We start from the raw sequence: 15,771 nt of genomic DNA, 5'->3' as shown, positions 1-15,771 counted from the left end.
CTGTTCATCTGTTTATATGTTCAAAAAAATAATAAAAGAAAAAAAAAAGAAAAAAATGATATGATATATGATATGAAATGATGTGATAATCATCACAATATTGTGGGGAAGTTGGCGATCCAAAATAAAAGGTCACAACATTGTAAAACAATGAGTTCATACTAAAGAAAAAATACACACAATATTGTGCTTTTGTACATTACAGCAATGAAAAATATTATAAAAATATTATGTATACAAAATATATAAACTCAGGACGTAACAATAACGGTATCGCGATATTAAAACTGCCACAATATATCATCGTCGTCGTCATGTTACGATATTAAAAGCAGCACACCTGTTAAAAAAAGAAGTTCAGTTGATTTCCATTTGTGCAGTTCTCGCACCCTCTGGTGGCTAGGATTTTAGTGCAGTTTAATTTTCACAAGGCATGTTTTGGCCTTTCTATCTTTAAAATCTACGCTAATGGTCTGATGAAGGGGAACATAATGTGTGCTTGCATTAGCAAGTAAGTGCATCAAATTAAGTGTTAGTAGAAGGTGTACACAAATTACAAAAACACAATATATATATATATATTTTTTTTTTAGTATGAGCTCTTTTTTATTTTACAATATTGTGATGTTTTTTAAATATCGTCAACCTCTCCACAATACCGTGATAATTATCGTATCGTGACCTTCATGATAACGTATCGTGATGTTTAGATATCGTTACATCCCTACTATAAATATAATATAAAGAGGCACTTACTAATATTGACTCACAAGTATATTACGCTCCCCTTCATTTGGATTTTAAACATAGAAGGGCCATAACATGCCTTGTGGAAATTAAACTGCACTAACAAACTAGCCACCAGAGGGTGCTAGAAACTGCACAAATAGAAATCAACCTGACTTTTTTTTTTTTTTTTTACAGATTTCTATTGCTGCTTTTAATATTGTGACATGACAAGGAAGATATGTTGTGGCAGTTTTAATATCGCAATATCACGATATCGCCGGTATCGTTACATCCCAACTCGGAAGAAAAATATGAATAAAATTGTTGAAGCTGGTGATTCGCAATGTGTGGTACAAGCATCACCAGTGGGCTCCCTCTAGTGGTACGTCAATCACAACGCTACGGGAGGCTTAATCCACCCATCGCAGTAGAGCAGTCAAGATTAAATCGATAAATGAGCAAGTAATCGATTATCAAATGCATCGCCAACTATTTTAATAATCAAGTAATCGTTTGGAGCCATTTTTAATATAAAATGGTCCAAATCCTCTGATTTCAGCATATCAACAGTAATTGTTGACTAATTTCTTTAGTCCTTAACCTATTTGCTCCCAAAAACGTATAAATATGTTCTATTTTAAATGTTTGAAGTGTCCCAAAGAGATATTCATATGTTTTTTGTTTTTTTTTTGTTTGTTTTTTTAATGCTAGAGCTAGATAAGGCTTTGATGCAGTCTCTCAGCTGCAGAGAATGGGTGAAGCAATGGTAGTAATTACAAAAACGGCCAGCAGGGGGCACCAGAGTATAAGAGATTGAAAGCAAGCAAGCACAGTTCTAAATAGATGTGAATAATGATGAAACTTAGATATATTCTAATGCTAATTGCTCCAAAACGGAAAAGATTAGAAATATACTTTTTTTTTTTCTCCTGATGAAAGAAGAGACTTTAATCTTTCTTTTGGTAGGTTCCATGTTTTGATAGCAATAGAATACAATCTCAACTTCCAACGTTATTTGTAGGCATTTTCAAACAGGAGGCCAATGAAGGCTCAACTGTACTTTAAAGCACATCTCCGAAGTCTAAGGATCTCAACCTGGGGGTCCACAAGCCTTAACTTGCCGATCATTTCAATAAAAATACATGTGCACCTCCTATACCTTAGCTTCAGGCCAATTAAAAGCTCTGATATGAAATATGTCAGGTCAAAAGTTCCAAAATGTGTATACATTTGTGCTTTTCCAACCTATAAATGGACACCAAGGACTCCATATTTTCAGAGACGGCACATCATGTGGTGGCAAAAAGTCCATCTAAACTTACACCTTACTGAGACCACGTCTAAGTGCCTGTCATATGGAAAAAATGCAAAAAAAAAATATTTCAACAAAATATTTATATTACTCATCTTGGTCTGTTTCTGAGTGAGAATTAAACTTATTATTATTATTATTATTGTTGTTTTTAGCTTTAGTAATTGCCAGAGAAGTCTGACAAAATAAAACGACCAAAGTTGGCAAAACTGACTGCAAATTTGCTCCTCTCAATGTGCGCAGCCATGATGTTAGCATCGGTCAGCTAGCAATAATCAACAAATATTAATTTATTTTCTCCCAAAAACGTATAAATATGTTCTATTTTAAATGTTTTAACTGTCCCAAAGACGTATAAATACGTTCTATTTTAAATGTTTTAACTGTCCAAAAGACGTATTTATACGTTTGTTTTTTTTATTTTTTATGTTTTATGCTTTGGCATACAGAAGGCTTTGATGCAGCCTCTCAACTGCTGAGAACGGGTGAAGAAAATTGTAGTAATTACAAAACCGTCCATCAGGTGGCAGCAGAGTATAAGAGATCAACCAGCGCCATGATGAAAACAAGCTGATTTCCCCACAGTTCTAAGCAGATTTGTGATTGATGAAACTTCGCTATATTCCAATGCTAATTGCTGCAAAACGGAAACAGATAGAAATATCCTCTCTTTTTTTCCCCCTGATAAAAGAAGAGACTTTAATCTTTCTTTTGGTAGGCTCCATGTTTTCATAGCAAAACACAATATTCTGTTGGCCTTGCAAAAAAAAAAAAATAAAAAATTGTGATGCCACTTTCTCGCCCCCCCGAACCCCGCCCTCAAATAAAAAAACAATCACGTGCATACAAACGGTCCACACATGTGCAAGCATACGGCTTCCATCCCACGTGATCTGAACCTTCAAAGCGTCTTTCTCCAATCCCACCAGGTTCCTCGCAAATCTTTCCAGCAAAAACCCACTTGCCCTCCAGACAACTTTTTTTTTCTTCTTCTTTTTCTTGCTGACTTTTCTGTCCAAAACGATTAGGACAGAAATGTGTCAGCTAGCAGGCCTCATCGACAGCCAACCGCACCACCAAAATTTTCCATCTACAAAAGTGCCATCATCCAACTGCTGCAACAACTTTAGTCATTTTTTTTTTCATATTCTTTCCATCCAATAATAATAATAATAATAAGCGTCCGCAGTGGTGGATCAACCGAATTCAAAAAAGTGAAACATATTTTCCTACAGGAGAAAAAAAAAAAAGCAAATTTCCGTGGAACGATACTTCAAGGTCAAAGTGAACAAGAAGCGACAGAGGCAGCTTTGTTGCGCTTCAAGGTTGGGAAAAAAAAAACATGTTGGGAATCTTCAGTTGACTAAAATGTGATTTTTTATTTTTTTATTTTTTTTAATTATTATTATTGTTTCTCACTGAAGCTAATGCTTTACGGCTTGTCTGTACAAATACTGCAATTGACGGTGCCTAAAATCATGAAAAAAAATATATACATATATATACAAATACAAATACTGCAAAGATGGTGCCTCAAAAAAAAAAAAAAGAAATATATATAAAATTTCAATTTGGTTAACCCTCCTGTGATGTTGTGGGTCAGACTCACCCACTTTAAACTTGAGATTAGTTTTTCAGTTTGCAACTTTTTCTCCATCAACATCTCGCAGAAAAAAAAGAGAATTGTTGAACCAACTTAAGATTACAAAGTGAAGTGACTTCACTAAACTTTAACACTTTGGATGGGAGTCACTTTGGACTAACTTATGGTAATTCAGGTGAATATCTTCAGTTTAGTGAACCCATAATTAATTAAACTTAATATATTCACTTTGGATTAACTTAATTCAATCGTCTGTTACCAATTGAAGCATTTTGTTTTTTTTTAAATTGGTCAACAATTCAATTTGTAATCTTAAGTTGGTTCAACAATTCTCTTTTGCACCTCCAAAAAACTTTTAGGAAACTGTTGATTCTCAAAGAGAGCAATTTTTTCAACAAATTTCAAAATAATTTGTGAATAACAGACCAATGGGAAAAGTGACCAATAACATTGTTTAGTGAGAACAAATGTGAAACTGACCAAATTTGGAGGTTTCCGCCTGATGCTAACAATATGCAGAAAATTTGTTTGCAATGAAGTAAAATACAGTAATAAGATTTTTTTTTTATTATTTAATTTTATTTTTTATTGTATTGTGGTCTTGTTGGTTCCAATACTTTTGGATCATTAGACTCGGATCAAACCAAGAAGCAATCTTAACTCATTTGTTCCCAAAAACGTATAAATACGACTTATTTTAAATGTTTTAAATGTCCCAATGACGTAGCTATACGTTTTTTTTTTTTGTTTTTTTTTATGCTAGAGCATACAGAAGGCTTTGATGCAGCCTCTCAACTGCAGCCAACGGATGAAAAAAAAATGGTTACAAAAACGGCCAGCAGGTGGCAGCAGAATATATGAGATCAACCAGGGTCATGTTGAAAAACAAGCTTTTGCCCACAGTTCAAAATAATTGTGAACAAATGATGAAACTTAGCTATATTCTCATACTAATTGCTGCAAAAAAACGGAAACAGAGAGAAATATACTTTTTTTTTCCCGATGAAAGAAGAAACTCTTTCTTTTGATAGGTTCCATGTTTTTATAGCAGTAGAACACAATATTCTGTGCGCCTTGCAAAATCAGTCAAAATCCAATAAAAGCTGGGAGTGAACAAGTTAACAAGAAAGGGTAAATAAATGAACGGCAATCGTGCATCATTAAATAGTCTAACATTGACCACAAGGTGGCGCTCTGCCGTGTTCATCAGTTTGATGTAAAAAAAAAAAAAAAAAAAAAAACGTCCGTCAACGTGATCATTTAACGGCAAGTGAAAATCTGATCAAAAGAAATATTCAACCAGCATAGTAGGAGCCAATCAAATGAGCTGCAACGCTCAGTGACATCATCATTGTGTGACGTCAGGAGGTAAAATTAAAAAAAAAAACGGCGGGGGAAGCACGTACAGGTCAACTCAAAACAAGAACAACTCAGGTGTTCCAACTCATCGGGTTGCCAGCTGAAGACTTTAGCAGCCCAAAGTGTCCTCTTGGGCCTTCCTGTGACTCAGAGACTCCGACATGCAGGATCAACCCCCCCCCCCAATCCTCAAGTCCCTTCACATCTGCCCCAAATTAACATAGCAGTGAGTCCGTGTTCCCTCTCAGACGCCAGAAATTGTCTTTGCAGATGCACAATGTAGTGCAGGGGGGGGGGGGGGGGGGGGGTCGTCTTGTGGTAACACAAAATGAATGTTCCAATGGAAGTTGTGCAGGAGTCATGGAAAACCGCAAAAGGTGCTCGTTTCCTTCTTTGCACTTTTTTTTTTCCTCCAAAAGGTGACGTCACTCGCAATCACTGACAGATGTCCGCATTTGCTCATCGCATGCCCAACATATCTCCAAAATTCGAACCCTTCACTCCCTATTAATTGGACATATTCTCTATTCCAAGCCAACTGTGAAGTTTTTTTGTTTTTTGTTTTTTTTTGCCCAGCGTATCCAACAAAAGTCATCATCCGAGATTGTTGTCCCGCATTAACAACCAGGCGTGAAAAGTCTTGTTTGAAACGAAAACAAGCACAACGCTCGGTCAGTTTAGAGACAGCTTTTTCAATCAGGAGTTCAAATAAACAGCAAGCAAAAAAAAAAAAGGAGGGGAGGGGGGGTGTTGGTTCCACTTACCATCATCCTGACATGTTACAATCAAAACCCGAGAGATGGAGACCACCAAAAACAGGAAAATCCTTAAGTGTACAAAGTCCATCATGTCTACAAGAAAGACATGAGAGTCCCCTGTGTGAGTGAAAAAGTAGGGGGGAAAGGGATTTAAAAAAAAAGAGGGGAGAAAAAGAAGAGGTTATCACTGCATGGATAGCAAAGAGCGTCTCCTTGTAAAGCAGAAAGCAGACCCAGCCCAGACTGCGTGCGCGAGTGAGTGCCTTTTTTTTTTTTTTTTTTTTTGAGTACTTACAGCTTTAAATGAGAAGAATGCTGGCCAGCCTAATTTTCCTCCCCCTTTTTGTCAGCCTTCTCCCATCCCTCTCTCACACTGGCTGCGAGAACTACACGCATGTTCAACACTTTACAGCTATTGATCATTTGGGATTGAAATTGATACATTTAATAAATAAGGAAACAAAAGTTTATCATTGTAATATATCATGCAACAATAAAACAAGTAAACCATCCTCCATATGTATAAAGTTATTTAAAAGAGTATAGATAGAAACAATGTTTGTTTCTGAAACATTTGGATAACTAAACTTTATCCCGGGTTCAACTGACCTTTAAACATTGTTGCTGCTCTTCAGAAAGAAATGTAAACAGACATTTAGGCTAGATTGCAGCAACAAGTTTTAACTATAAAACCAGATTAAACTCGAGAACGCAATTTCTGGGGAAAGTGCGTGGAATGATATTGAATGGCATGGAATGATGCAGAATGACCTGTAAAGAGCTGAACAATTGAAAGTTTAAATTTAAGTGTGAATCGGCCTATAAATGAAGAAATTAGAGCAGAAAAACAAAAATGTGGTGATCAAAATGGAATAATGTTTGATGAATCAAGTAGCTAATGGACTCAAAATCATCCCTAAAGTGAAATAAAACTGTTGAATGCTTTGAATTTCACAAGCTAACTTAACATTAGCATGCTAAGCTAGCATTAATATGCTAACTTAACATTAGCATGCAAAGCTAGCATTAACATTAACATGCTAACTTAGCATTAGCATTAACATACTAACTTAGCATTAGCATGCTAATTTACCATTAGCATTAGCATGCTAACTTACCATTAGCATTAACATGCTAACTTTTTGAGGTGGATAGAGCAAAAACAAAGTTATTATTATTATTATTATTATTATTATTATTATTATTATTATTATTATTATTATTATTATTATTATTATTATTTTATGATGAGGATTTTTTTGGTGAGATTTAAGTTTACCATGGAAAACATTTTGAAGTTGAACAGGAAGACGGGGCCAACTGTCAAGACAGCTGCCAAGCAGTATTTTTCTTTTTCACCGTGCTCTTGTCCGTTTTCTTGTCTTCTATTCTTTCCCCATAATTCTCCATGAATTTATTCAGCCAGTTTTTTTTCCAAAAAGGCTCCTCTGCCGAGCCATTATAACGTAACCAATCAGGTTAACAAGTAACTCTAGGCTAACGGGTTTTGTTGTTGTTCTTGCGAGCTAGCAACAACGTAACTGAATCGAAAAAACACCCATTGAAAAAGGCTCAGGGTCCTAAAAGCACACAAAGAACTTTTTAATGGGGTATTTTGCTGCACCAAACAACAAACAGTGAGCTTTTTTTTTTTTTTTTTTTTAAGTTTATTGCGCACAAACACAGCAGACTATAGAACTATGGCCTCGAGCTGACAATCAAGCATGTTGTTGAATGTGAGGTAAACGTCAAGCTAACAAGCGCTGTGATAGTCACCGTGGGTGGTCGTCATGGTAGGTGGTCAAGATATAGGAATCCAGGGTGTTAAATTTAAAACGTGCAGGTCTTCACCCCTTGACTTTGAGTACTGGGGACATTGAATACGCTTTACATGAGGTGATGCCAAATCAATCCGTGACACAGTCCGATGCGCTGACATAAAATTCCCTGTTTTAGTTGAAAATTACTAACTCAGAGGGTTGAACATTTTAAAAATGGATTTGAACGTGAAGCATCGTGAAGCATGTCACCTGGTTTGATGAAGCAGTTCATGTCAAGCATGCCACGACTTGCGAACATGCCATTGATTTCTCTTTATCTGATGTATCACCGATGGACGAGAATACTGCGGAATATGGTTTTAAAACTTGCTATTCAAGTGTTAGCCTTTGAGTTTTAAGTGAATCCCACGTTACTGTGGCAGTTTACAAGCAAGTCAAGTCCTCACTGAATGTCAAACAAGCAAAATCAAATCATTACTTGTATTAAGGAAGTCGTCATACAATCTTGTTCAGTCACAAATTAGCATATTTGCACTCAGCAGTATCTGTGCTTGCGCTAGCTACCTAGTTAGCTACACAAACTCATTCACAAACCAGTCTGTATTGTCTACATCTTGATTGTCTTCTCAAATAAACACACAATCAATGTTAGGTTAGTTCATGCTCGACCAGCTAACTGGATGCAGGTGTAATCTTTGGAACTCGCTCCATGATACTTGCTTCATGAAATGACCTCTGCACTTTGTATCATTGCATCGTGGAGGTTAACCTTGCTCTCGCAAGATTAATTCACAAACTCCGGAGAATACATCTTGTACTGCTCCCGTTGATTTCCACCACTGGTTGTTCGGACCAATCACAGAGCGACATTGTGTTTGGGGTGGGACATGCAACTGTGACGAAACCAGGAAGCCAACACCGACGCTGGGGCTAACAAACAAACCTAACATGGATGAATGGACACTACAATTAATTATATTTTTGCAGAATTACTCATCATTTCCTTGTTGAATGTTGAACAGTTTGAGGCGCTTTGTGCATTTCTAGCTGATAAAATGTTTGTGCACCCTCCCAACAAGAATCAAGACGAAATTTTCACCCGTGGCCGTGATTGTACAATCAGCTCAAATTATTGTACAGAATGTCCCGCCTTTCCCGAGCAAATTACCGTGGAGAAGTACCAGATTGCGGAGAACTCACTTGAGTGAAGCGCAATATCTATCTGGCTATTGCCAGGTTACCTGGAAGTTAACAGGTTTACACACTACACACACAAAAAAATAACTTTTTGTTAAAAAATGTAAAAGTAACAGTGTCTTCAAAGTGCAGCTTTTGAAATGTCAACAGCTCAAGTCAAGCCTCATGAATAACAAATCGGTGAAGTTACTGTCAACTCAAGTCACGTGACTCGAATCCCCTGCCTCTAAAGTTTACCAGTGGCATCCTCAAAACAACACTCCAACTAGGATTCTGCAGAGTGATACAGTTATTGATCTTACAATGATTCAGCAAAAAAAAAATCTTGTTAAACTTTCCACACCATCCGTGAGCCGGTTGTCAGGAAACAATTTGCTTGCATGATTGTGTGTTTGTGTCTAAAAGAGAGGAGGGGCGGGGGAGTCAAGCGAAGTAATGAGAATGACAGCTGTTTTGTTTTCTTTTCCAAGTCAGCCCCACCCCCAAACCCAAAATCAGCCAATCCAGAGTTCCTCCAGTGACAGTCCTCTCGTGAAACATCAGTTGCGTTTCCCCTGGAAAGACGCCGCATCTAAAAAAAAAAAAAAAAAAAAAAGACACATTGCAGCTTTGCAAAGACTGCCAGCAAACTCATGTTCACAAAGACGGAAGAGAAGTGCTGGAGGCAGGTTAAAGTGCTTGAGTTATGCAGCGAAAGTCCTCTCTGATACCAAATCTAAAGTTGACAGTTTTGAAATCCCAATCCTCACTTGCCCATTTTGAGTGTCATCTTGAACAGCATACTATTACAACAACATAACCCAGTCAGCATTCTTCAATCAATGCAGCATCAACTGACTCCGCCCCTTTCCCCAAGCCTCATTCCGCCTTCCTGGTCCAGAGTTTCGTCACCTCTTGTCAAGATTGCTGTAACTGGATCCTCTATGGACTCTCCCTCGCACTTCTATCAAGAACCTTTACGGGCCGAGGCATCAACACCAAAAACCCCGCGTGAAAGACTACGACATGTTCTGACTTACATCTGGGCTACGGACGTCTGAGTTTCGTCACTGCCGTAGGAACAGAATTCGGTCCTAAACTTCTGCCCTTGTATGCTCACTCAAATGTTTGCAGGGACTAATTTCAGTGCTTACCACATTGATACTGTTGGAAATATGGCATATACCGCTGATCGAGGTTAGTCCTTGACAGTTTATTGCAGAAGTGCCACTGTTTATTCAACATCTATTTAGGGCACGGTGAGCTGTTTCTGCAATTCTGTTTAACAGGTGCGGAAAACAGGCTAGGAGTATTCAACCAATCAGTGTACTCGATGGCAGAACAACTGGCATTCCTGGGCCTTCTGATGGGTCAGCTTGACCTTGTCATCATGACCAGATCGACGGGCTCCCACAAGCAGACTAGGGATGTCACGATAAGGGCAATATCGTGATATCGTGATATTAAAACTTCCACAATATCGTCGTCGTCATGTTGACAATATTTAAAAGGAACGCATCTGTTAAAAAAAAGTCAGGTTGATTTCCATTTGTGCAGTTCTAGCACCCTCTAATGGCTAGTTTATTAGTGCAATTTAATTTTCATTAGGGATGTTTTGGCCTTCTATGTTTAAAATCTATGCTATTTGTCAGATGAAGGGGAGCCTAATTTTCTTGTGAAGCGATCAATGTGTGCTTGCATTACCAAATTAGTGCCTCGATATTGTTATTAGAGATTGTAGGTGGTTTATATGCATTGCTGTTATGTACAAAAACACAATATTGTGCCTTTTTTTTTTAGTATGAGCTCTCTTTTTTTTACAATATTGAGATCTTTTTTAAATATCGCCAACGCCCCCACAATATCGTGATAATTATCGTACCGTGACCTTCATATCGTGATAATATCGTATCGTGGTGTTTGGATATCATTACATCCCTAAAGCAGACCGCATAAAAAGACATCGAGAACCGAAGAACGACGCTGGACTCTTCTGAGAGAACATGCCCGGGATAATCTTGAATTGTCATGAATTGTATTCTTGATGAAATTTGGAGAAACAATACAAAATTGAGTCTTTATTCAGTCTCATTTTTTGAAGAAAACGGACACGCAGGAAATGATTTTTGGATCATTCGAAATAATGCGATGTACACCCTGACAATGAAATAGGAACACCAAAAAAAATAAAAAATAAATATTCAAACAATACTTAGAAAAAATACCATGAATACCTTCATAAAACGATCATCACTTAATCTCACGAGACCGGTGGACCATATCAAAAACCCCACAAATCAAAAAAACGTTTAGGAATATGTAAAATTAATGAGTCTGTGTATACTACTAAACTATTGGACTGTGCGGCAAAGAATGTATAAGAAAACATAAAGGGGTTCTCTGTGGAGCTTGGGTCAGTAGCAGAAAAAAAAAAAAATGCTATTTTTATAAGAACAGCCCCAAATACAATTGCATTTTCTTTGGCCTGTGCTACTCTTGTCAGGGTTTTGTTTTTGTTTGTTTTTTTGTAACCTTCGAAACGATTATGGGAGAGAAAACGGGCAAAGAGCAAACCGGCAAAGGTCAGGTAAAAAGTCCATTTCCAAAGTTGAAAGATGGGGATAAAAATTACTTTGAATCAGTTTTCTGACAAAACCCCAAGTTTGACCCTTGGTGAAATGTCATGACCTTCTTTTGAATGGAATGAAAAGTACAGTGAAGCTTTATATGTGTCTTTCTAATCGGAAAATGAAAATGCCTACAAGGGAGAAGGTTAGCTGTGACTTCTTCATGGAAACTTTCTGCCGCTTGTGTTACATGTTTCACCGAGTTTAAACTGCCAAGGATGTGATTTCTGAACACGCAGTTTCTTTTTCTCATCTGCTGAAGTCATCGTACTCCCACTCCAACCTTCCCCCCCGATAAGACATCTGAGGTACATAAAATAGAGACAATAACAAAACACAACTTGGGAAAGAAGAAATGAATCGTCATTTGGAATATACAACGTAAATAAAACATGTTTTCAGCAATATCTGTGTGTTTCTAATGTTGTGGCTAGTCAATGTGTACCAGAGCAAGGTGTCAAAATCCGGGTCCAGAAAGTACAAACCTGCCATAGTTTGGTTTTAGCCACAAGTGTTTCTACTAAACAAGCTGCCGGCAGCTTGTTTACCTGCCGGTTGAGTAGAAGCAGATGTGGCTCAAGCCAAAACGGTGAAAGTTTTTACTTTCTGGACCTGGATTTGACACCATTGATGTGTCCATTATTCGGTTACTATTACGAAGGTCTCATATTGCACACCTCGGCTTTGCACTATTGAGAAATGAATTGTTTTCAAGGTGCGCTATTGAGTCAAGGGACTTTACTCCAAAAATATTGCAATAGTGACGATATCTGCATTGCAGATTTCTTCTATATATTTACCTGTACATGCACCTTCTCCTTATACATAACTTAGATGGCATTATTTGTAGTACATACCCACAATTTTCGAAAATGTAAGATTCTTCTTTTGTGATGCGTTCTGATTTTCACCACAGCCTCTTTCCATTGTTTGTTTTGGGTGGTGAGACCCAAGAATGCATGCAGGTTTGATTAAATTGACTTGTTCCTTTCACTTCTTTCCTCTAGTGAACTAGAACTCTTTGTTGCTGTGGGAATTATCTTGCTACATGATAAGCCAATCAGTTTGTTTGTCTTTGAATTAGCAGAAAAAATCTGAACATCATTTTGCTGCTGGTATCACGTGTTACATCTTCACTGCGGAATAAGTTGCCCATGACGTGACCTCCACTGACTTACACAGATGAACATTTATGTTTTGGATCATGAGCAAGACCTCAAAGCTTTAGCCTTCCAATCGCTTTATTCAAGGTTCAACTCTCTCAAACTTTTCTACTCAACTTCTCGAAACTCATCTGCCGGTCAGAAATTTCCGGCCTGATCGTCATTTTGCTAACAAGTGGTTTGCGCCTTCTGGTGTTGCCTGTGTACTTTTTGTTCAAGTCTCTGGGGGGAATTTGTCTTCATCCCATCGGAAGCACCAAATTCATATGATTGTTGCTCAAGGCGATCCACTTCCTGTTGGTGTCTTTGGGTTAAAGTCTAATCTTCCTCTACTCCTTTAAATAAAGTGTGACATCGCGTTCACATTTTAGTCGACTCCCATAAAAAGACATTTGCATGCAGTCAGCTCATGTTTTCTTGGCCCCTTTCCTACTCAGAGCAATGCTAGCCGCTTTATAATAATGACGGATGCGCTAGCAGAGGGTGTCGGAAAGTTAACAGAACAAGTCCCGGCATACTTCCCATTCACGGCGACAAACAGGAATGCTGGGTGACAAATGATATCGCTTACCCATAACACTGCAGTCATCATTCACAGACTTGGGAAGCTCCTCCAAGCTATCGGCGAACGACCAATGGAACGGATTTCCTCAGCAATGTGGGAGGAAGAAATGGAAGATAAGCAAAAAGAGTCAATTGATCCATTTTTGTGTCAACCTAATGATGAAAAAAGGTCCAAGTTGTAGCACTGCATTACAAAGAGTTGTATCTTATATTTTGCACTGCTGTAGCTGAATAAGATTTTTTGGATGGTGCAGGTATTGCTGCAGTTAGGGCAGGTGAGTGTATGGAAAGTATAGCTTTTCCTTGTACTGTATTTGCAACCAGCCAGTTTTTGTCTTTCAAATGGATCAACCAGACAATAATGGGGATAATGGTTTTAATAATGCATATCCACATGTAGGTTTTGTTTTACATGGCAGAGAGGAAATGATTTGCACCTTGTGGAAAATGTGAGGAGGACTGAGCCCACAGAGCATGAGTCATTGGCCAGCTATCTTTGAGGGGGGGATGGGAGTCTTGCCTTGGCGAGATGGACTTGTTTACTTTTCAGATGGAGCGCTTGGGAGGCACAAGAAAAGGGGAGTAAGGATGGGTTGAAACTAAAAGTGATTAAAGTTGCATAGTGGTCACACTTGAGTGCTTTGAGACGACAACACAATGAGATTGAGGTTTTAAACACATGCGCTGAAAGCACTGACTTGACTTCAGTGCATTTAAGGGTCCACAATGTCGAGACTTTAACACACACATGAACACGCATCCGAACGGTATTTTATTTGTCAAACTAGACAATGTGCAATTTCTGCAGAAATTGCATGGGAATGCTGAAAGCTAATAAAACATTTCCCAAGTGAGATTTGCTGAGCAGTATCAGAGAGCTGGTAATGATGAGAAGTTGTATGTATGGAAGTGAGCGTGGAAAGTGGGACTTGGAAAAAGTTCAATGTTAGTCCCATTGAAAATAAATGGGAAAAAGTGTATATTTAATGTTAAATTGTGCGATTACTGTAAGTTATGTCGAAACAGATGATATATACCCAAGATGGCGTGAATTTTTGAAGCAAGTTGAAATTTGAACAATGTAAATTGGATGTATTATGTGGGAGTTTTTGCACATCGAAAAAGTGTGGAGAATAAAATGTGAATGAAATAATAAAGAATAAGAAAAACATATGTTGCTTTTCAGCACTGTGATTGGTTGGCAACCAGTCCAGGGTGTCCCCCGTCTACTGCCCAGAGCCAGCTGATAGGCTCCAGCACCCCCCGCGACCCTTGTGAGGAATAAGCGGTCAAGAAGATGGATGGATGGATGGATGGATGGATGGATGGATGGATGGATGGATGGATGGATGGATGGATGGATGGATGGATGGTTTTCAGCATTCCCACAACTAGATGTTTGTGATATTGCAGTTTGTAAACCAATCAAAGGTTGGAAGCTTCCAATGCCTGAGTTATTGGGCAATGTTCTATAACCAGATCTAAAACTGGAATGTTACTACTCAATCGAAAGTTTGACTGATGATAGACTTGACTTTAGACTTTCCTCGGAAATCCGAGGAGAATGATCCCCCGCTTGTTGGAACACAACCTCAGCTCACTTAAAAAAAAGGAGCCGTTCCAACTTGCCATTCATGATATTCTTTCCTGTTTCCATGCTATGTTAAGGCCACTAGTTAAGCATGAAAATCTTTGCCTTGAGGTATACCGGGTGAATCTTACATACTCTGAGCTGAGGATTTTTCAGACAACTTAAGCAAACTAACAAGAGAAAACCAACCACGAGAGAAAAAGCTTCTGTGTTTTAGATTCACAAACCTGTAGTTTGATTATGAGTGTGGAGATATAAGAGTGAGATATCTCAGGCTAGTCATGGCACAATTGGGGCGTGGGTAAAGGTTCGTTTATGACGAGGCTAACTTAAATCAAACTTTTAAGACTACAAACGGCACACAATGAACTCGTTGCTAAATATGTGTTACGACGGAGCCTAGACTACAGCACGTTACAAGTTATGTACAATTCCGGGAAGAAGAAGGTACCATGGCCAAGGCCATCGATACGGAACTCCATCGCAAACCAAATGGTTAGGTTAGGGGTTAGGGTTAACCCAAAGACCACATCTGCAATTCTTCCTCTGACTTTTTCTCTCTAGTATCAATCTAATATAAATTAACCGAGGCCATAACAAAACCTGTTAACCAGTCTACCCAAATCTAAGCTTCCACTAACTTAAATTCAATGAAACCCCTTTCCCTTATCATCACAACAGCTTCCGCAATGAGACACTTTTGCACAACACCGGCTCAATTAGCTGAAAATGGTGGAGTGAGTCGCAAATGCAGAACTCATCCAAGCGCGTTGAAAACCACAAGCTTGGAAGCAATTCTGCAAACGGAGGCAGAAAAAGTCCAGGCCTCATGGAGCTTCAGTAATAACGGCGTCTCCTCTTACAATGCGTTCTGGATGAAGTCAACCCACATCTGTAGTTTTTTTTGCTAATGCAAGTACTGTATGTGGATTTCATGTTAACTCTCTCGTTGAATGGAGGGATAACTTCTGTATTCAAGTGACTCAAAACGCATCTAGCAACGAAATTGAGTATTCCAGTGATGTCACGTTTTTATTGGTGGGATCGTGTGTTCTTTGGTTTTCACGGCCAAAGACGGTCGGCAGGGGGCGGGGTGTTTGGAGGTGGG

At 38.4% G+C, this 15,771-nt stretch overlaps 1 protein-coding gene across 1 annotated transcript in view; it reads right to left on the bottom strand.

Annotated features, from left to right (window-relative positions):
- col5a2a (collagen, type V, alpha 2a) overlaps positions 1 to 5,983 on the bottom strand; it is a 43,313-nt gene extending 37,330 nt beyond the window's left edge. The window contains exon 1 of the mRNA XM_077537313.1: positions 5,768 to 5,983. Coding sequence (XP_077393439.1) covers positions 5,768 to 5,852 — 85 coding nt within the window. The 5' untranslated portion in view covers positions 5,853 to 5,983. The remainder of the gene's footprint in view (positions 1 to 5,767) is intronic.
- Between the last annotated feature and the right edge of the window lie 9,788 nt (positions 5,984 to 15,771).

The sequence above is a fragment of the Festucalex cinctus genome, chromosome 11 (genome assembly GCF_051991245.1).
Source record: "Festucalex cinctus isolate MCC-2025b chromosome 11, RoL_Fcin_1.0, whole genome shotgun sequence".
NCBI lineage: Eukaryota > Metazoa > Chordata > Actinopteri > Syngnathiformes > Syngnathidae > Festucalex > Festucalex cinctus.
This window is presented reverse-complemented; position numbering and strand designations above follow the sequence as displayed.